A 23,201-nucleotide genomic window follows, 5' to 3' on the forward strand; every position below is an offset into this window, starting at 1 on the left:
CTGCAGCTTTGGGTTGACTGATACAAGAAATGTTATAATAAACTTCCCTGACCAAAGCCTGTCCGTGGTAAGTGAAAATGTGCTTCAGGCCTCAGCCAGAGGAAGCATCTCAACTATCCCTGGCTCCTTGGTTGAAGGGATGATGGGGGAAGCCATGGGAGTTGAAGTCACTGGGGACACACGAGGGACAGAGAGAACATCTGGGGCACAGGACAGGCGGATGGAAAGAGAGAGGAGGGACGTGCCATGTGCTCCTCGCCCGCTGCAAAACTTGGCGGGTGAAAAAAAAAAAAAAAAACTTGGCGGGTGGAGGGCGGAGCAAGGTAGGGGACTCAGCAGGGGCTGGAGTGGTGCAGCCCCACCCCCACTCCCTGAGCTGCAGGCTCCTGCGCGCAGGCGCCGTAGCAACCGCCGCCATTGCGGCTGCCCGAGACCTGTGGGAGCCTGTGTACCACAGACTTGGGGTCTGGGGCTGGTCGCCTCGGGGCAGTCTCTGGCTGAAGGGTGAGGAAGACCAGACCGCGGAGATCTTTAGGAAGCAGTTCGTGGACTCCCGTATTGGTGAGGAGGGGCTCCGGCATCCGGCCGGGGAACGAGCATCGGGCCTTGGCGGCCGGGCCTCTGCCGGAGGCACCGAGGAGGTCCCGCCTTGTCTGTCTATCTGCTGTGCTGGAGCAGGAAGGTAGGCCTGGGCAGCGGGCTGAGGGTCTAAAAGGAGACCCCCAGGGCTGCAGAGTCCCCTGGGACTGAGCCTCCTTGGGGAGGAAGGGGAGGGGGAGGGGAGGAGGAGGAGGAGGGGGAGGGGGAGGAGGAGGAAGGTTAAGGGAGGAGAAGGAGGAGGAGGAAGGGAGGAGAGGGAGGAGGAGGAAGGGGGAGAGGGAGGAGGAGGAAGGGAGGAGAGGGAGGAGGAGGAAGGGAAGAGGGGGAGGGGGAGGCAGAGGAAGGGAGGAGGGGGAAGGGAGAAGAGGGAGGAGGAGAAAGGGAGGAGGGGGAAAAGAGGAGAGGGAGGAGGGGAAGGGAAGGAGAAGAGGGAGGACGGGGGAGGAACAGGTAGAAGGCTCTTCTCATCCAGCAGGCCAATGGCTCAGAGAGAAGGGGGCGCCATCCCCGTGGTTGCGGAGGAGCCGCAAAGGGCCAGGCCAGGGCCAGAGGGTGATTCCAATGAGGACAAGGAGGCGGTCCTCCTCCAGAGTGTTTCTCATGGAGGGGCTGCTTCTCCTTTGGCCTCAGGGTCAGCTGGCATCATTGAGAGTGTCCAGCTGGAGAATTTCATGTGCCATGCCAAGCTCGGACCAGTGAAATTTGGGCCCAATGTCAACTTTGTGGTGGGACGCAGGGGCAAGAGTGCGTTGCTGACGGCTCTAGCCATTGGTCTTGGTGGAGAATCGCTAGGATCATCTTTGAGCGAGTTTGTGAAGGATGGAGAGCTTTCAGCCAACATCTCCATCACCTTGCGCAACACAGGGGAAGATGCTTTCAAATCTGACCTGTATGGGGATTCGATTACCGTACAGCAATGCATCAGTGTGAACGGTACTACAAGTTACAAACTAAAGGACCAAGCAGGAAACCTGGTTTGTTCGCAGAAAGCAGAGCTTATGGCCATTCTCGATCATTTTAAAATACAGGTGGATAACCCAGCGTCTATTTTACCACAAGAAATGGGCAGGCAGTTGTTGCGGACCCAACATGATAGTGACAGATACAAATTCTTTCTCAAAGTGACTGGACTTCAACAGAGGCGAGAAGAGTACTCAGAAGCTTTGGAGAGAAAAGCCAGAAGCCAGCTTGAGATAGACCAAAAAAAAGAAGAGCTTGAGAATCTCAAATGTCAGAGCATAGCTGTAGAGGAGCATGTTCAGAAGATGGTTGCCTTGAGGGAGAAATTAGAAGACTTAAAACATGAAATGGCTTGGGCACTGGTGACTGAAACTGAAAGAGAAGTTGATGGTATGGTTCATAATATAAACCTTGGAGACCATCACACTACGTTATTAAATCAGAAACTAGAGGCCTCAAAGGCTAAACTAAATGCATCAGAAAAGAAGTATACAACCATTCTTGAGAACCTGCAAATGTTAAATAAAGAAGCCGCTGAATTAGAGCCCAAATGCATTGAGGCAAAAGAAGATGCCAAGAGAACAGACAAGGCCTATTATCAAGCGGAGGCTTTCCATACTGCTTCTCAAAACGAACTGAATCAATTAGATAAATTTGCAGAACATTTTTATAACAAAATGGAAGTCCTGAAAAAGAGTCTAGAGCTAGCAGAGTTGGAAAAACAGGAAAACATTTCCACGTTGAAGGAAACATTAAAGAATTTTAAGGACCAACAAGATTCACTTGTTCGAGACATAAAACATCTCCATCAAGCTATAGAAAAAGATGGTGAAGAATGTTCTGAAATTAGAAAAGAAGAGTCTTATGTGCAACAGATACTGCATGAAGAACAACAACAGCTAAACCAATGGAAAGAGTGTAAAACCGAGCCACTGAAGCGATTTGGATCCCAGATTCCCACCCTTCTTGAAGCAGTAGATGATGCCCATAGACGAGGGCACTTTATTTTTAAACCGATAGGCCCACTAGGCGCTTGTATTCGTTTCCAAGACCCTGAATTTGCTTTGGCCATTGAGTCCTGCTTAAATGGCCTTCTTCTTGCCTTTTTTTGTGACAACCACAAAGATGAGCAAATCCTTCAAGAGCTGATGAAAAGGTTTTATCCGTTAGGCTCTCCACAACCACAGATAATTGTGTCAGCCTTTGAGTGTCAGTTATATGATGTCACAGACAGAATGGCCTATCACCCAGAATTTCCAACGGTTCTCACAGCTTTAGAAATAGACCATCCAGTGGTGGTCAATACTCTGATTGACATGAGGGGCATAGAGTCAGTGCTGCTTGTTAAAAGTAACCCTTTGGCCCGCAGAGTGATGCAAGCTCAGGAACCCCCCAAGAACTGTAGCAAAGTTTTAACTGCCTGTGGTGATGAAGTATTTGAGAACCGCTATTACTCATGTGAAGAATCACGACCTACTTACTTGGGTGATCTGGAAATAGAAATAGGCAATTTGGAGAAAGAAATAGAAAATAAAACTGCACAGCTGTTAACATTTCAGCAACATGAGTCTTCACTTGAAAAGGCTGTCAGGAAGAATCAAGAAACTATTAATAGTCATTATCAGCATTTAAAAGAAATAAAGACCAGAATAATAAATATCACTTCAGAAATAAAAGACCTTGAGGATGAAGATAAAAGTCAGTCAATAGGTCTCTCAGTTCTCCAAGAGGAGGTTCAAGCTATTAAAGAAGAGATGAAGGATATTGAGGAAGGGATGAAGGCTCAAAAAGAAGAAATGGAGAATTTAAAGCAATTGAAAATAGATGCTGAAGGGAGACATGAAGAGCTTAAGTTGAGATGTAATGAGGTTTTAGAATTCATAGAATCCTTTATGGAAGAACAAAACCAGGCTGCGTTAGAAGTGAACGTCCAACACCAGTCTGTGCTGTATTATGAAAATAAGCTCAAGCAACACTTGAATTCTCTCCAAGTGGAAAAGGAAGAGCTGGCCATGAAAGAAAGAGTACTTGAGAGAGAGACTGCTCTGGCCAAAAGCACCTGCGCTGAGCGTAAAGAAGTTACTACAACTGCCTCTGCTCTTGATGAAAAAATTACTGTGTTAAGAAAGACTATACAATCAGAAAACTACATTTATGGAAGCCAAGATGAAACAAGAAGGTATTACCAAGAAATAAAAGAAAGTTGTCTTGATCTAGCTGATAAAGTGAAGAGTCTGAAAAAGTTTATTGAAGCACTGGACGTAGTAACAAACCAGAGCTATTCAATATACCAGAATCACAGAAAGAGTCTTTCTTTACGATGCAAATTGTACTTCCACAGCTTACTATCTCAGTGGTCCTTCTCTGGGGAGATGCACTTGGATCATGAGAATGAGACCCTTTCTATAACAGTCCAGCCTGGAGAAGGGAACACTACTGCTTTCAGTGACACGCAAGCTTTCTCAGGAGGTAGACATTCTTTTTCCAACTTTTTACTCATTTTGACTTTATGGTCCGTCACAGAATCACCTTTCAGATGTCTAGATGCATTGGATGGCTACATGGACGTGAACCATCGAAAAACTGCCATGGACATGATCCTCAGCATAGCACATTTGCAGCAACACTGCCAGTTCATCCTGCTCACTCCACAGTACATGAGCTCTCTTCCTCCAAGTTCATTAATTGAAATACTCAAAATGCCAGACCCTGATGAAACAATCCTGCCTTTTCAAGCAGTCGATTCAGAAGGAGGAGGAGGAGGAGGAGGGGGAGAAGAAGAAGAAGATGCAGATGATGAAGATGGAGTAGAGGAAGACAGAGAAGAGGAAGAAGAAGAAGGAGAAGTGGATGAAGACAAAGAGGATGAAGGAGGAGGAGGAGGAGGGGGAGAAGAAGAAGAAGATGCAGATGATGAAGATGGAGTAGAGGAAGACAGAGAAGAGGAAGAAGAAGAAGGAGAAGTGGATGAAGACAAAAAGGATGAAGAAGGAGGAGGAGAAGGAGAAGAAGGGTAAAAGAAGAAGAAAAAAGGAGAAATAGAAGAAAAACAAGGAGATGGAGAAGGAGGAGGAGAAGGAGAATTAGAAGAGGGTGGACAAAAAAAAGCACAGCAGGGGCAGCTAAGTGGCGCAGTGAGTAGAGTACTGGCCCTGGAGTCAGGAGGAACTGAGTTCAAATCCAGCCTCAGACACTTGACACATACCAGCTGTGTGACCTTGGGCAAGTCACTTAACCCCAATTGCCCTGCCAAAAAGCAAAAAAAAAAAAGAAGAAGAAGGAGGAGGAGGAGAAGAAGAAAAAGAAGATTGAATTTTTACATAATTGTGATCAAACTGGCTGCTTGTTGTGGTGTTTTTGTTTTGTTTTTTTCTCTTTTTATTAGGCCACTGTTTTGTATTAAAGTATTTCAATGTTTGTTTTTCATAACTTAGTTTTTCAATAGTAAGAGAAGACTACTTGTAGTATAGGTTGGTAAACAACAGATAGAGATACAAGATGCCCATGAATGAGACAGCCCACCAGTGGGAAAATTTATTAAGAAACTTCCCCATTAGCCTATGTGAGAAATAATTCATTTGGACCCCTACTCTATCCCAAATAGTATTAATCAGTTTGATATTTTATATGAATTGTATAGGGATAGATAGGTTCCTATAGTGGGCCTCAACCTTTAAAGTAATGTAAATGTAATGTAAAGTAATGTAATGTTGACTACTTGTTTACAAAGTGATGTGTGGACCTCAACCTCTTTTGGGCAGTCCCTGCAAAGGACCCAAAAAGGATGTGCACACCAGATGAATTTTCAATGATGGCTTCTGCAGGGACACTGGCCCTAGGAGGTTGGACTCGCCTAGCTGTCTGTACCCAAATTCTCTGAGCCTGAGGTAAATCTCTTTAAGCTGGAGATTGGTGAGTCTGCCTTGATTTACCCTAAATTAACTTTTAAGAAGGATCCCCAATTGGGCTAAGAGGGACTGTTTAAATTTGTGACTAATCTGTCTAAATACATAAGCAATGGAGCACTCAGATTCTATTTTTGTAAGTTATATGGCCATTATTTAAACTTTTCAAACATAGGCTACTTTTTTTTCCCTTTTTCCTTCATTTTCATTACTTTGCTTTTGTCAGTGATTCAGCAGTAGAATTGCTAGTTCCTCATTTTAAGCCAGCTAGCTGCCTAACTAATTTTAAAGCTTCCTGTTAGCAGGGTTAAAATAGATATTTTTGCCTTTAATTTTTTTTTTGTCGAGAAGTAATTAAATCATTTTGTTATCAGTAGAGAAATCTCTCCAACTAATTGAGGCAGAGCTCATTTCAGTGCTCACAGAGGGGTGAGGAACCCAGGTAGAGGACCCTATGACCAGCTTCTTGATGTATAGGGCTTAGGGCAGTGAGTGATTCACTCAACGGTGCAATGATTCAGGCCAGACCCGATAGCCTTAGGAGAGAGATTCCCACCTCAGTAGTAGCTGTCAAGGCATGTGACCACCCTAGAAACAATCCTAACTTCTTCTGACTTGAGAAGGAGGCTCATTGTAAGTTGACAGAGGATCAGGAAAAGAGAAGGCTCCCTTTCATTTAGTGAGTATGGTTATTATTGCATATTCTTAGGATTAAGTCAGTCACGGACAATCAGCTAAAGTTTTAGGAAGTTTTAAAGGAAAGCTGGTATAAATGTTGCTGAATATTCACTTATAGAGGACCTTTTGGCCCTAATTGACCAGACTTAGGACCCTAGAGGTTAAGCCCAGAAATTAAGAACTGGAAGTTTTGGAGAATTTGTCAAAGTGAATCCCTGAATATTACAGTGCCTTCCCCCCTTCAAAAAAAGAGAGAATACAAAGAGTTTAGGGGATTGTTTTGGCCAAAGCATGGAACTTTTGATCACTTAGAAAGGGAATTTTATTGAACAATCTTCAAAATCGGCTTAGAATAAAGAAACTATTGATATTACTAAAATTCTTCATCATTCTTAGTTTTTCTTCCTGTGATTATACTTTGGCAAAAAGTCTAGAAGAATGGAACTTTAACCAGCTCTTTTATCTATTAGGGACTTATTTTCAACAAAAAGTGCACTTTAAATGGGTGAACCCATTTGGCAAATTACGCCAAAACAATTTGGTATTCTCACTAAAATACATTTTCTGGTGAGATTCTAAAAGCATTAACATAATTAAGAAGCAGAAGAATTGTCTTTGCCTGACAGCAGGACCCCAGCTACAAGATGGTCATAAGTTCCGTGTTTAATAGAGGAGACAGGTAAGATCTTGACTTCAAAATCTCTTAGAGAAAAACAGAAGTTCCAGCCTGATTGAATGTTGTGTCTTGTTATATGTTCTGTGTGTGTGTGTTCATTTTGTAAATGATGACACTAACTTAGGAATAGTGGGTTCTTTACTTCACATAGAAAGGAGCCTTCTACAACTAGGAAAATCCTTCAGAGAATGGGAAATCAGTGTCTGTTTGGTCTGTGCTGTACCGTTTGTGCTTTGTGCTAACCTATGTGTTTTACGTATACCTTTTCTTTTGACATGATCAACCAAAAGAAACAGGCTGAAAAAAAAAACTTTCCCAAAAATCTTGAAAAGAGGACAGATCTCTTTTTCCTCTCTTTCCACCCTGGCCACGTTAGAGATTGCTGAGATGAAAGACAAATGCAGAAATTAATTGAAAACTAAGGTACAAAAACTGATTGGAAACCAAATTTGTGAAAAGAGAATGATTAATTTCTTTCATTTCTAAATTATAATTTGGATTTCTTTATAAACTATTTTGATGAACTTATGGGATACTAACAAATTCTGTAGAGTTTACTGAAATAAAAATTTCATGCATCAATTATTCATTAATGGGACCTTTAAAATAACTAGGGATTGATTTAAAGCTGTAGTTTGGATTTAAAAACGGGCTTATTAGTCATGAGATAAGTTCAGGAGGGATTCAGTGAAATAGGAATTCAGGGAAGTGTTAAAATAAGGAAAGCTTTGGAAATAGTATGGGAGAAGTTAGATTAAACTCTTGTATGCTTAAATAATTTCACAGCTCGGAATGTAAAAAGAAACATATTTGCTAATAAGCCAGAAGAAGTTTCAGTGAGCCGAGCTCTAAGTCTGAAGTTTTGGGGAATCAGTCTGTGAAATACGTTTTAATTTTAGTGTAGAATAAAGGTCTACTTAAAAGCTGTACTTAAAGCTGGGTTAGTTTATTGCAAGAAGGGATTTTTATCATTAGAAGGCAGAATAAGGAAATTTTAGACCATCTTCAGAAAGAATAAAAGTGAATAGGAGTGGAGATCATTTATCCTTCTGTTGTTCACTGCTTTTAAACAACCAACCTGATGGCACCAAGCAAGTCCTGATTAGGGCCCCCAGATTGAAGGGGAATCCCAGAGTCCCTCACCTCTCCCACCACCACCCCCCAAAAAAAAACTGAAAGTAAGTGAATCTAATGATACTACTGCAGTTTAAATTAGTTGTTTAGGTACATTATAACATGGAAAAACTCATGTTGAAATCAGTTGTTTAGTTCCAAATTGTCTAAATAAGGCTATAGTCAGTTAAGGAAAGAATTGTTGAACATAGAATTAAATTCAGGGTTTGAAAGCAAAAGGTTTGGGAGTTTTGAAAAGGAAATTCCAGAGAGGGTCTTAATCCCACTGAAATAGAAAAGGTTAGGAATTTTTAAAGCAATGTCCCTTTTACAATTGCTACATGTCCTCCTTTCCACAATCAATATAACATCGCAAAACAAGTCGAAATTTAACAAAAACTTTTAAAATATTAACTTATGATAGGGAAAGGATTGTTTCCTGCTCTGGTTTCAATAGCTATGCTAAAAGATTGGTAATTTAGAAAACTAAAAGAATTGGCTCTTTGGGTAATTCAAAGAAAGAAAAAAAAACAGTAATGGAAGTTGGGAGTGTCACCATGAATTTTGAAGGGCTAACTAAAAACAATGGATGCTTGTAAAAAACTGAGATTTAAGTGTTGTCAATAGTCACTATAAATCAGTAATTGATTGAGTTGAAAATTTCAAAGTAGGAAATTAGAAGAATTTAATCAGTCTTAGTATGTACAAGGGGATAATAATATTTATACTTATCTCCCAGGGTTGTTGGGAGAACACATAGTTGTGAAGTACTTAACACATGCCTGGTTTGTGTAAAGGATGAGCACTGTAGTGTTCAGACCTTGTAGGAATACAGTCAAACACAATGCTATCCCATTTGTAGGTACTTTTCTAATCGGCATGGAATGTTAACAAAATGGAGAAAACTGTAAACTAAACATTTAAGTATTTCTAAAAACAGACTTAAGCAACTTTCAAGACATAGAAAAAACCTGGCATGTGTTAAGCACTACATAAACTACTATGACTAGCGTGAAAATGCCAGATAAAATACTTTTTGAATTGATAAGTTTGAAAGGCATTTAACTACATTATTATCACCTGATTTGTGATGTGTTAACTACAGAAGGCCAAGAGAAGCTGTTAAAACAAGTTTATTCTTGTTTTCAATCTGAATAGTTACATTATAAATATATTTATTTGTTAGATGATTACTAGAGTATATTTTGTTTATTTACAAAACCAGAAAATAATGATAATAATAGTAAATGACTTACTGTTGTGAGAAAAGCATGGTAAAATCCTCTTAGGAGATCTTTGCCTGTAAGGTTCCTTGGGAAGAGCCCTGCTGACAGAGTACTGTGAAACTGTGCAGCACTGTCTTGTGAGGAACTAGGGCCTCTCCCAAGCAAAGTGGAGAAATGAACCTTTTACAAAATAAGTGGGTGTCATTTGGGATCATTTGGAAACTCATGCAATTGTATCTTTGATGCTATTATTTTGAACCAACTATTCACTGTGTATGAACTTGTGGTGAAGAAGTGGAAACAGCAATACAAGGTTAAACAGGTCTCTTGGGTCTGGGTGACTGCTCTGATATCATAGAGCTTTCACCAAGGAAATTGATATGACCCACTTGTCTACATGGACTCTGATGGGGGTTTCTTCTCATTGTATTCTAGAAATGGTCTGATGTTCTCCCTTTGGCTTTGTCTGCAGACCAAGGGGAGAATGATAGCGATGAATTGATGAACAGATGAAATTTGTCAATGATAGTTGTAAACAGATGGAATTTATGAATGAAAGAAAATTTCTAGATGAGATGTTAAGGCTAATATATGAGAAAAAAAAATAACAATTATCTAGCCCTGAGTTGTAATTAGTGAAATTTTGCTGCTTGAGGAAGAGTCTCTTGGGACTTTAACTTGCTGTTATTCTAAGTCTTGAGTCCAGGTATAAGTGTCTGAGCCCTCATAAGGCTGTTGGTTCATCATTCAAGAGAATTGCCGGGGGCCCTGAAGTCTCCCACAGGTGGATGTCTGTCCTTGGGAAAGTTGAGAGAACGACCTTGCGAAGGTGAAGGTAGGATTCTCTTGACCTATCTCCATCTTGGTAAATAAGACATTTCCCCACCTGGTTAATTCTGAGCCTGGCTATGCATCCTGTCATACAATTGACTGCCTATGACATATACCTGAAATCAAACAGAACTAATGCTGCTATGTCCCTGCCTTTCTCCTCACATAGCAAATTCCACTGATAAGGGCAAATGTAAAAGAAGATGAATCCTTTTGGTGATTTTTGATTAAGCAATATAGGCTAGTATAGTAAGATCATTTTGTATTGTCATTCAAATCACAAAAATAGAGACCATGAAGCCTCAAAATTGGTGGGTCATTTAATTTATGAGATCACCCTGTAGCATTCTTTCATTGTGATAATATGATTAAAGGGAGATGTCACTGAGTGAAAAAAGTGACACAAATTTCAAAATTGGATTGAGAATTTTACACGTAAATAGTGTTTGAAACATCTCTGTAATAATATTGAAACAAAGACTCATTTTCCAATTCAAGTCCTCATGATGCAACAATTAAAATTCTCTGAAGTTTCAGGTGAATTGTGCGTTCTTAATGTAATGATTCTTTTCATAGGTCTCTGTTAAACTAGGTTAGTAGTGGAGTACATCTGAGCTTTTATAATAGGATGCAGGTATAAGATTTGAGCTCGTTTGCCTAAAATTTTGCTTCCTAAAATTAACGTGAGAATAATTGGGTATTGATGGAACAGTTTATGGACCAGACTGTTGTTCTATTAATTATTAAGCCTAAAACAAACATTGTCACGTTTGATTTGAAGAAAAGAATGTTAGAATATCTAGTGTTACCAAAATGTGAAAAGCCAATTTTACTTGGGTTTATTATTACCACCTTGATGTTGAGCATGACTTGAAAGGCAAACATGTTTTATTGGAAGTGACTTATCTGACCTGCCTGTCTTGAAATCAGCTACTTGATGTAGTTACACATCCCATCCCAAAATGTTTTGTTACAACTGAAATTACTTTAGCAACTTTCAAATGAATTCATTTGTGTATCAGGAGTCATCATCTTATAAAAAAGGTGTCCTGTTTGTAGTTCCCTAGCAGAATCTCATCGTCTTAAGGGAGGATAAGCAGCTAAAAGAAACTAACTAGAAAAGAAAGCACCTAGAGTGAAAATTTTTCAGTTGGTTTTAATAAATAGTTGTAATAAGATTAGGTAATTATATGTGTATCATAGGTATAGTATAGGTAATCTTAGGTAATAGACCATAGGTAATATTAGGCCATTATGCCAAATACAGAATTTGGGTTCAGAATTTTTTTAATTTTTCAGTTCTTATTTGAATTTGCCAAACTCAAAATGTAAATTCTCTGGTCTAGTGATGTTCACATTAGTGCTATTAAGGTTTGTGCTAGCTCCTACAATGTGACCTGGTTACTGTCATAGCAAACTAGAATTGTATTAAGATCTATCTTGTCAGAGATTTTGAGCAGAGAAGATGCTCTACATGTGCCCTGAACTGGAGAAGCAAATTGGCTGGGGCTGTGCTCTGCAGTCCCACTCATTCCAGTCTTCCTGAGAGAAGAGATCTCCACAGGACCACAGGACCACGGGACGACATCAGAGCATATTTCAGAGACTAGCAAGCTGTATGAGATGGCATGGTGGATTTGCTAGGAGGTACTTGTGCCTCATGGTTCTTGGTTAATGAGTCACCTCAGACATTTATTTTATATTTGGTATATTATTAGTTAATGTATAATCAAGTGGAACATCATCAGCATGTTATAAGTTGTGCCCCTTTCCCTCTTCTCTAATGTCACCTTTATGCCTCAGTAAGGGGATTGCCCCCTTCTGGTTTGCATCACCTATGGAACACTGCCTTCATGCATTTAGATTGTAATGAGCTTTGGACCCAAGGGGCGTGGGGGGGGTGGTGGAAAGAACGTGAGAATAATTCATTTGGACCCCTAATCTATTCCCATGAGTATGAATCAGTTTGGTATTTTACACGAATCATATGGAGATAGCTAGGTTCTTGTAGTGTGCCTCAAATGTTAATGTAATGTACCCTACTTGTTTCCCAAATGTGAGCTTACTTGTGCCACTGCAAGAATGCTGACAAAGCTATTTTCACACTGTTTTGCACAAATTCAGTGTCAAAACTCAGCATGGGTGGGAGGCCTTGATGCTTTGTAAAGTCCCTCAACTTATTTTAGTACCTTGAGACCATTCTCTCATCCAACATGAGCAGGTGACCATCTTTATGATCACTTAATGAAGATGTCTGATGTTTCACCCAACCCGTGACCTCCCCCTGCTGATATGTCATTTTTGGCCCTCAGGAGCAAAGTCTATCAACCAATGCTCATTTGCATATTTGTGTATCAAATGTTATAAAAACAAGGTCCTAGAAGAAGGGAGCATCTCAGATTGTGAGAAAGTCTGGGATCCACTTCATTAGAGCTGTCCACAAACTCTTTAATAAAGTACCATTGGTTCAGAACTCTGCCTCTGTGGTTTTTCTTATAGGTTGGGCAGTCATAACCCTCACACCTACATCTTCAGTTATCAATGAAATTAATTGGTAAACATCCTAGTGTGCCATCGATCAATCTGAATTTGTGTGTAACCAGCTAATGCCCATGTAAGTGCCCCTATGGGGCACCCACTGGTAGCCCTAGTTTTCAGCCTGCTCTTTGGTTGAGACTTAACCTGCTCTTGTGTTCCTCACACTTGAGACTCAAGCACCCACATCATGTTTGCTTGAAGACAGTGTTGATCGACTGACAGGGATTTGCAGACTTGCCAGCCAACCACCTTGTCTGGAGACAGACCAGTTCTAGCTAGGCAGAGAGAAGGAACCTTGTCAATGAGTATGAGTTCAGGACATGGCTTACTAGGAAGCCATAGGAAATGAGGTTGGTGGTTTGTTCCTAGTGGGGTCAATATTTGCATTGCCTAAATGATAATCTAAACCAAAGGTTAGTATACTATGGCCCACAGACACCAATCTGGCCTACTGCCTCTTTTGTATGGCCTGTGAGCTAAGAATTGTCAGAATGTAAAAACCACTATTCTTCTGTATTCTTTGCAGAGAAGACGTTGATAAAATGGACTCAGGCACCGTCTTTGGACAGCAATTTATAAAGAACATATTAGGGGATTTGATAAGTAAAAGGTATTAGGAGTCATAGAAAAGGATTAAGTAATAGAGCCCAAATGGTATAAGACATTCGGTAACTGTAAAACACCTCACACATTGCCTGGCACATAGCGCTATACAAAACATTATTATGATGGTGATTACCATCATCATCACCGTCATCATTTTCAATAGCAAAGTATGTTAGGGAAGAAGGAGTGTCTATTTCTCAACCAGAAGTAGAACAAAATAACTTTAAAACCCAAAGGAGAGAAGGGAAGCACAGGAAAAAGAAAGCTGGATTGTTTGTTTTCTGGAGAAAACATTCCTCATTTAGGTAAAATGCTGGCACCAACTGTGAAGTTAGAAGCAAATGGAGATATCTCAATGGGGACCAAAACAAGAGCATCCATTAGAGTAAGTGAAGGAGGCAGTGCAGCGTACAAGCCCCTTCTCCATTTTGTTTTCACTCCTTTTTAAAAGACTAGTGAAGTCAGCTACGAAGAAGATTTCATGACTTGGTGTTTCTGGGTCAAGCCAAAGGGAGTATGAAAAAGCTTCCATGCCAGGAGGATTTGCAACCAAGGAGATGACTACTGGTCCTCGAGATATACTACTGTGGGGAAAAGTGTCCTTGTTATTATAGTACACTGTCATGGGGACCCAGGGCCTGACCCAAGGTATGCCACTAACAGTAGAACATTAATTCCTGTATTAGCATGGGCCAAAACCAACCCCAACAACATACTAGGTCTTCCCCTGATCAGTCGGTGCTGAAGTGCAAAGGGCTCAACACCGTCAACCAGTGCTGAGGAAACAGAGAAGCCATCTTTGTGAGAAGGTAGCAGCCCATTCTGTTAACATGCCTCTAAGCTATCCCAGAAAGTAAACTGCTTGTTGAGGGCTCTCTTCTTGCATTGACAAGAAACTGGGGCTAAAGATAAGAAAAGTAGTTTTTCAATGCATAGCCCATTTGCTAGAAGTCTACACCTTTATTGAAACCGTTGTCTGGACCCACCATCAACAACTAGGTGCCTGAGACAATATGGCAAATAGATTATTTTAGCCTACCCACTAGTAAACTTAACATAAAAATATATTTCAGGCTGCACATGCGCAGGGCTAGGTTTGTTCTCCTGTGCACGTGAGCAAACACAGACTCCTCTCTTGAAGGGATAGCACTGTTAATTGGTTATGGACAGATACTAATGATGGAGAGCAATCACAGATCACAGTTTGTAGCCCATATGGTCAAGGAGTGTTAGTGGGGTAGGGAGAGGGAAGGAGAGGTTATCTCCCAGGGCCCCTGATCTGGGCTCCCAGGAAACCACTCCTGTCACTGTTACTTGCCTGTTCTCCTTCAGGCCTCTGTTGCTCCTGGGGCTTCATAAAACCATAGCCACCACAAGCACAAAGAGCATCCCAGTAACTGGGACACAACCAACCACTATCTGAGTAGCCCCAAAATTCCATACTTGCCTTTTAATCTGCAGATCCTGCCAACTATGCCATTTTGTAACAACAATTTGGCTAGCAGCTACCGTGGCTGTGTAAAACCCAACAAGACCAGCAACAAGAGCTGCCAGCACAGGTTCTTTTGATCTGCTTTACTAAGGAAAGTAACTTTAAGGGGTTAACAATCTCACTTTAATTCAACATACAAATATCATTCACTTAGTACAGGAGGAAAAGCCAGCACCCTGAAATTCAGGGCAAATACAAACAGAAATTACAAACACTAGGAGAGAGACCTTTTCTGACTCAAATCACAATTTACAGTTACCAAAGAACCAGTGTGTCTGGCTTAGCAAAGCCAGTGGGCAGTCACAAGGACTTGCCCTTGCTCCTTCCATGAGTGAGGGCCAAAAGTCAAACACCAAGCTAGGATCTTATATACCCATATCAGGGCCCTGGGGCACTTGATTACCTCAGTGCTGAGAAGCCCTCTAACAAAGAACAGGGAAAAATCCCATTTTGTTGGCCATTACATTTGAAAGGCAAGACTCATCAAAGGTACTTAATTACCTCAGCATTCCAAAGGAGAAGACAACAAAAAGTCCTGCCCTGATTACCATTACATTGTCTTGGGGCTGAGAAACACTCCAAGTCAAAAAGATCCCATTTTACCTGCCCCATTCAAACAAAGGCCAGAATCATTAAAGTCACTTAAGGGAGGAACAGCAAAAAGCCCAGCTCTGATTATCATTAAATGCATTAAACATCAAGTTGAAATCTTGAAAATCAAAAGAGAGGTTAATAAAATTGAAAGTAAGAAACCATTAAACTAATAGATAAAACAAGAAACTGGTTTTACAACAACAAAATAGGTAAACCAGTGGTAATTTGATTAATGAAATGAAAGAAAACCAAATCAGTAGTATCAAAATGAAAAGAGTGAATATAGCACCAATGAAGATGAAATTAAAGCCATTATTAGGCATTACTTTGCCCAATTATATGCCAGTAAAACTGACAATATATGTGAAATGGGTGAATATTTACAAAAATATAAATTGCCCAGATTAACAGAAGAGGAACTAGAATACTTAAGTAACCCAATATTAGAAAAGAAATTAAACAAGCTATCAATGTGCTCTCCCCCCCCCAAAAAAAAAACAAGACAAAAATAAGTGAATTTTGTGGAACTATTAGGAACATTAGTCGCAATACTATATAAACTATTTGAAAAAATGGATAAAGAAGGAGTTCTACCAAATTCCTTTTATGATAAAGATATGATGCTGATCCCTAAACCAGGAAAAGCAAAGCAAAGAAAGAAAATTGTAGACCAATTTCCTTAATGAATATTGATGCAAAAAAATGAATAAAATCCTAGCAGGGAGATTATAGCAATATATCACAAAGGTCATACACTATATCCAGATGGGATTTATGCCAGGAATTGAGGGGTAGTTCAATATTAAGAAAACTATGAGAATACTTTATCATATCAGTAACAAAAACACAAAAATCATATAATTATATTAGTAGATCTAGAAAAGTCTTTGACAAAACACAATCATTCCTATTAAAAACACTAGAAAGCATAGAAATCAATAGAGCCTTTCTTAAAATGATAAGTAGTATCTGTCTTAAACCAAAAGGAAGAATTGTCTATGATGGGGATAAATTTTAAGCCTAATCAACTAAGATCAGGAGTGAAGAAAGGATGTCCATTACTACCATTATTATTCAATACTGTACCCAAAATGCTAGCTAGCTAGGCAAGAAAAAGAAATTGAAGGAATAAAATAACAATGAGGGAACTAAACTATCACTCTGAAGATGATATGATTATATGATGGTATACTTAGATCAACTAAAAACTACTTGAAACTCCTAACGACTTCAGCAAAGGCTTAGGATATAAATAAAATATACCCATACAAATCATCAGCATTTCTATAAATTTCCAACAAAAACTAGCAACAAGAGATAGAAAGAGAAATTCCATTTAAAATAGTTGCAGATGATATAAAATACTTGGGAGTCTACCTGCCAAAGAAACCCAGGATTATATGAACATAATTACAAAACACTTACACACAATTAAAAACAGATCTGGGGGGTGGTGCCATGATGGGGGGCTGGAAAGCAGGTATTTGCTTAAGCTCTCCCCCAGGTCCCACCAAACACCTGTAAAAAATGGCTCTGAACAAATTCTAGAGCTGCAGAACCCATGAAATAGCAGAGGGAAGCAGGGGATCAGCCCAAGACAGGCTGGATGGTCACTGGGAAGGGTCTATGCCACGGACCTGGGAGCATGATGGAGCACAACCCAGTGTGGGCTACTCCAGGACCAACCAAAGGTGTTGGAGGAGGGGTTTAGGGATGGTCTTGAGGAGGAGTTGATGGGACTGGGATGAGGTCATACTACAGGAACCAAGAGAATGGAATTAAGGTGGGAAGTAGCTGAAGGCTACCTGGAGATAACAGACAATGTAGGGCTAGGCTAGTTTAAGGGTAACACATTTGGGCTTAGACTTTTTGATAGGATCAAGAGTGGAAACTAGCCAGGCAATGGGGGGCTAGGCTAGGTTAAGAGTAACCTAGCCTAGAGATTTGGGCCTAGCAACAATGAAAGGCTTATGGCCTCAGGCAAACGCCTCATCTAGTGGGAAGATTCAAGGAGAGTTCAAGGGGGCTCCCACAGTCTAAACCCCATCAGAAGCTTACAATCTAATGGGGGAGTTTACAGCTTAATATTTGAGACAAATCAAGGAAACTAGAAACCTAACTCAAATGAGAATGAGTGATAGATTGGAGAAGAAAACAAAATTCTACAATCTGTTGCTTACAAGAAACACTTTTAAAATTTGAAGACATACACTAAATCAAACTGAGAAGATGGGGAAAAAAAAACTTAGTATTCATCAAAAGATTCCAAAAAGGTAGAAACTACAATATGGTATCTGACAGTTCAAAAGAAAATGTTCAAAAATAGCAAGGAAACTACATTCAGTTGAAAGGAACCATAAACAGCAAACCAATATCAGTAATAACAAAGTTTTACACCCCACAGGCCTTAGCATCTCACTTCATGCAGGAAGCATTAACTGATCTACCAGAAGGCATAGTACCCTCTAGAGCCCTGGGCCTGGAGATAGGAAGATCTGGGTTCAAATGTGGCCTCAGGTACTTACTAGCTATGTGACCCTGAACAAGTGACTTCACCTCTGAATGCCAGCTGTGAAGTGGGAAGCATATCACCTACCTGGCAGGGTGTTGTGAGGATCAAGTGTGATAATATTTGTAAAAGAGGTTACACAGTGCCTGGCACATAGTAGGGGCTTAATAATAGTTGATTGATTGGTGAATAGAGTCTGGAAGATTACACTTCCTTTTAGTGTAAGAGTGTGCCCAGTTTAGACTTCAACCCATCAACACTGGAGAGTACAAGGGGGCAAAACCAGAAAGAGTCAAATGCAAAAGAGGAGGCTTTTCACATCTGGAGAAACATTCCACACTCACAAAGGGTATTAGTGCCTGAACTGCATATCCTTGGCTTTAGGGCAAATGATTTGTAACTAGTGTCCTTGCAATACAATTCAGGGAATTCAACATCTGGAATGTACTTTCTCCACATCTGGGCTTCTCAGAATCTACTTTCCATGAAGGCTCCCAGCTCAGAAAGTCATGTTATCTGGACCCCCTCAGATGCCTATGCTCTCTACTGCCTCAGTATTCCTTTTAGTTATTGATCTGTAGACAGTTTGCTAAGTGGTGCAGTGGATAGAGCATTGCACCTGCGGTCAGGAAGACTCATCTTCCTGAGTTCAAATCCAGCTTTAGACACTTCCTTGCTTTGGCAGCCTGGGCAATTCACTGTTTACTTTAGTTTAGCCTCATTTGTAAAATGAGGTGGAGAAAGAAATGGCAAACTGCTCCAATATCTTTGCCAACAAAACCCAAATTGGGTCACAAAGAGTCAGGTATGCCTGAACCTTTGATGGAATGGAATGGAATATTTTTGAGGGCAAGAACCCTATCTCCAGCACCAGGAACAATGGCACATGAGCCCTTCACATTCACAGAAATGAATTAAATTGAGACTTTACCTATGCCTAACACATTACTGGCCTTGGTAAAGGTCAATGCAGACGTGCTTAATATGCAGTGCTCAGCTTTTAATAAATGTTTTCCAGTACTAAGTAATCTCTCATTTGTGATTTCTTGTCAGGAACTCCTTTTAAGCAAGGTGCCCAGACAAGCCAATCTTCATTCCCCTCCCAGTGCTGTTTGTGGTTTCCAGACCTCAATACCATGCCTCAGCTCCAGTCTCACCCCAGAACATTCAGCTGCATCTGGGCCCTCTTCATACTGGAACATCTATGGAACCTTGTTGCTGTTCACTCTGGGATATCACCTGCATTTGCTGCTGGACCCTATATTCACTTGCTAGTTCATCCAGGGGACTCCATTTCATTGAGAAGTAGAGGCTGGCCAAGCTTCACATTCCCTCTAGGATGTGCTTCTGAATTTATAATAGACACATCATAGCTCAGCTGGAGTCTCACCCTGGACCTTCCCTCAATAAACTGGCCCTGTTCACTTGGATCATACATGTACTGCTGAGAACTTCTCACCCTGGAACATCCCTCCATTAAGACAGCTCCTTGCCCCACTGATGAGTTCTGCTAAGGCCTTCCATTTTGGTGAGGGGCACAGAATAGTCCTTTTTGTGGCCCCTTGCACCCTATACTTTTCACCCCTCTTCCTTCAAAATCATACCTCTGGTATAGCTCCTAACTGAGATGTCCCTCAGCACCAGGGCCTCCTCATCCTAGAATATCCATGCTGCCCACCAGACTTCTTAAGCTAGAACATCACTTTGCCATGTTAACATACTCCTCCCTCCCATTGGGGAATTCCACCATTTTGGAAGTGATCCAAAGCAGCCAACTTTCATTCACTTCCCAATTGAGCTTCTGAATATTGTGCTTCAGCTATAGTCTGACCTTGCCACTTCATTCTGCACCTGGGGCACAGACTGGCCACCCCTCATTCTCCATACAGTTGGGCTTTTAATTTTCCAGTTATAAACACTATGGCTCAGCTGCATTCTCACCCTGGTTGTTCCTCCACTTCTCTTGGCCACTTCACTCTTTGTACCTTGGAAGGTCACTTCACCCTACCTGCTCTTTTGAATGGTGAAAATGTCCCAGGACCTCCATTTTGAACAGGAGTTCAATCCACTAAAACTTCTTAACCAGTATTTCTGTGTATCTAACTTTTTAAATGCCAATACCATGACTCAGCTGCAATCTCATTCTGAGACCTCCTCAACTTGGAATATCCATGTATGCCAGCAGTCCTCTCCACCTATAAGATCTGCCTAACATCATAGCCATCTTCTCCAATGGGAGAAATTTCCTTATGGTCCTCCATTTTGGTGAAGCCATTATGGCTAGCTTTCTTTCTCCCACTGGGCACTTTTGACTTCTTCCACACTTCTGCACCCCTGCTGTCTTACTCTAGACATTCCCTCTAAGCCTGGAGACAATTCACTGTGGAATATCCATAAAGCCCTGATGCTTCGCACCCTGGAAGCTCTCTCCACCATACCAATCCCCTCTCCAATTGCTGAGATTTTCGGAGGACCTCCATTTGGGGGATGGGTCTAATTTACCCAATCTCCTTTACCCGACAGCTTGTGCATCTAACTTCATAGTACAATGCCTCAGCTGGAGTCTCATTGAAGAATTTCTCCCAGTTCTTGTGAGTTTTTAACTTGGCATACCCTTAGAGTGTTGCATTATTCTTTACCTGTATCAGTCCATCATTGCAGATGCCTTCAACCATTGGTGAGCTTATTTATGGTTTGTCACTTCAATGAGGAGCCCAGACAATCTATGAAGTATTCCACAGCAGGAACTGCATCTGACTCTCAAGACATCAACACCGACTCAGGTACACTCAACCTGGAACTTGCCTGAGAATCTGGGTCCTCCTCTGCATGAAAAAAAAAAAAATCATGCTCCTCGGTAGACCTCTTGTCCTGGAACATTCCTGCAACGTGCTGACTTCCTTCTGCACCTCCCCCTCACCCCCCCCTGCACAAGGCTTCCATTTTTTTTGAGATACCCAAGCTTGCCAACTTTTTTATTCCCTCCAGGCACTGCTCCAAAATTTGCAGACTTCAACACTATCAGACACTTGTAGCCTCAGCCTGAAAATTGCCCCTGCACTTGTGTTTTCTTCCTCCTGCATTATCAGTCTTCTCCTGAGACCTCTTTCCCTGAAATATACCTCTTAAGTTCTGGAGTGAATTCCTCCTGCATTTGCTATTTTGTCTTTGGGCCCAGGCCAGCCCAACTCCAGTCTCCTTCCAGCTGTCCTTCTGACTTTCTGGACTTTGATTCCATGCTTCAGCTGCAGTTTCAACTTAGAAGTACCTTTAGCCTTCTTTATTCTGGACTATAAATGCTTCCATACTAACAAGTGAATTTGCCAAAATTAGGAAGTCAAAATAAGAGGCTTAATATGAAGAAGTTAAATTGTACAGTTTAGGGGATGAAAATTAAAAGACAAATTATCAAAATAACAAAGTCCAAATTAGGGAGTCCAATTGTTCAAATTGTTTAAATCCCTCCAAAGAAACCACGTAGATTAGCTGGGGTGGAAGATGATCGATCCCAATTCAGAAGTGGGTGGTATTGATGGGGGTATTTGGGTGCTTGTGCTTGGACCTTAATTCTAACATCACATTTCTCCCTAGCCTCTGCCTGGGTGCCTTGCCTGGACCCCAATTCCAAAACCACATCCAGTTTTAAAATCACATCTCTCCCTAGCCTCAAAATACTGCCTCAGGCAATTCCTCTCCAGTTCAAGGGCAACATGCCCTAGAAAAACACTTATCTCTCCCCTGATACTGTGGCCAGCTATACCTATAGAATTTATTAATGTCTACTCCCTGTGTACATGCTGAACTGGCCATGTACTGGGTCATAAAGATATTCATTACTCACTGGCCTATCATGTGCATGCTAGATCCAGACATATGTATACTCCATTACCTTCATCTTGTGTAACAAGACATTGATGGGAGCAGCCTGGGTATTTCCAAGTCAGCCCTGATTGTTAGTTGACTTAGTGATATTTCAGGCCTAAAATCACACCTCCATGTAGCCTCCCCACCTTGGGCTATTTCCCAGTAAACTCTAAGTAAGATGCCTGTACAGTAGATACAAAAAGTGCATGTTCCTTTAAGAACGGACCACCCCTTAACCACTGTCTAATCCCACCCCAAAACACCTAACTGGCATGTTTCACCCCAAAATATCCTATAAAAATCTTTACTTGCACCCCTGTAAGGTCGCAGGTTCCCTAAGAACTCTTGCCTGCTGAAAAACATAATAAATCTTTGGCACCTTGACTTGAAGAATGTTTGGGTATATGAATTCATTCCAGATGGCCTTGGCCTTCTCCAGTACTCTGGTCCTCTCCAATACTCTGGTACTTCCCCTCAACTACCCAGCCTGGGAACTCCGGTTTGGGGTTCCTGGACTTCATCTCCCCAACCCTCAACAGTATTTTCTCTTAGAATTAAAGGTACAAAAACAATAAACATCTCCAGTAAAAACAGAAAATTTCATACATCAGCCCTTGGTTTTCACAGCTGGGTTCACAGTTCCACGCTCCTTTTTCTCTGGGAACCCAGTTCATTAGTAGAAGTGGAAAAATCAGAAAGTCCAAATTAGAGAGTAGAGTTGTTAAAATTGTTTAAATTGCTCCAACAGAGCCCTATATGGATTGGAGACTATCGACTTATCCCAATTGAAATTTAGGTGGTATGTCCTCTTAGAATTAAAGGTACTGGACACACTTTTCAGTAAAAATGGAGCATTTCAACCATTTAGAAACAGCTAAGAAGAGTAACTATTTTATACAAGAGAGGTGCAAGAAGAAGAAAGGATACAGAGGATTTAGACAGGGGAGGAGGCCTGGTAGTTCTGGTAACCTACTTTCATTGGGAATGGGTTTGAGAGAGAACAATACATATATATTTTGAAGAGTATAAAAGTATTCTAAATTTAGAAGAAATAAAATGGTAGGGGTTTAGTGAGGGGGGAGAAGACAAGGGAGTGATTAGGACAAGGGAGGGATTTTTAGAGGGGAGAATGAGGGAATAGATAAAGGGAGTTTAGATTAATGGGAATGGGGGATAGGAGGGGGATCCTTAGCGGGGGGGGGGGAGGCAAGTAATAGGAGGGCAGGGTGGTTGGTGGAGGATGGGGGTAGGCAAGTAATAAGAAGGCGATGTAGCAGGTAGAAGTAAAGTAGAGGAGGCAGGAAGGATAGGAAACAAAAGATATGTATAAAAATAAAAAACAAAGATCAGGAGTAGATTATGATTGGGAAAGTATATGTCTATATACACATGTATATATGTATAAGTGTATGTATATATCTGTATGTCTACGTATATATCAAGAAATATCTAAATTATATTGTAGCCTTCTGGGGTGTGGGGGGAGGAGAAAAAAAAGAACAAAGTTAAAAAGTGCACAGCAGAGAACAAAAGAAAACACAAGGAAGCAAAGAAAAGATGGACAATTCTCAACCCAAGGTGTATTATTTATCATACAGGCTTTCTTGAA

The 23,201-nt window shown here is 41.0% G+C and overlaps 1 protein-coding gene across 1 annotated transcript; it reads left to right on the forward strand.

The window, feature by feature from the left end:
- Positions 1–1,079: 1,079 nt before the first annotated feature.
- On the forward strand, positions 1,080–9,671 carry LOC118833199 (structural maintenance of chromosomes protein 6-like). Its single transcript, XM_036740580.1, has 2 exons — positions 1,080–4,298; positions 9,594–9,671. The coding sequence occupies exons 1-2, from the start codon at positions 1,080–1,082 to the stop codon at positions 9,669–9,671; spliced, it is 3,297 nt and encodes a 1,098-aa protein (XP_036596475.1).
- Positions 9,672–23,201: the final 13,530 nt, after the last annotated feature.

The sequence above is a fragment of the Trichosurus vulpecula genome (genome assembly GCF_011100635.1).
Source record: "Trichosurus vulpecula isolate mTriVul1 chromosome X unlocalized genomic scaffold, mTriVul1.pri SUPER_X_unloc_3, whole genome shotgun sequence".
In the NCBI taxonomy this organism is placed as follows: domain Eukaryota; kingdom Metazoa; phylum Chordata; class Mammalia; order Diprotodontia; family Phalangeridae; genus Trichosurus; species Trichosurus vulpecula.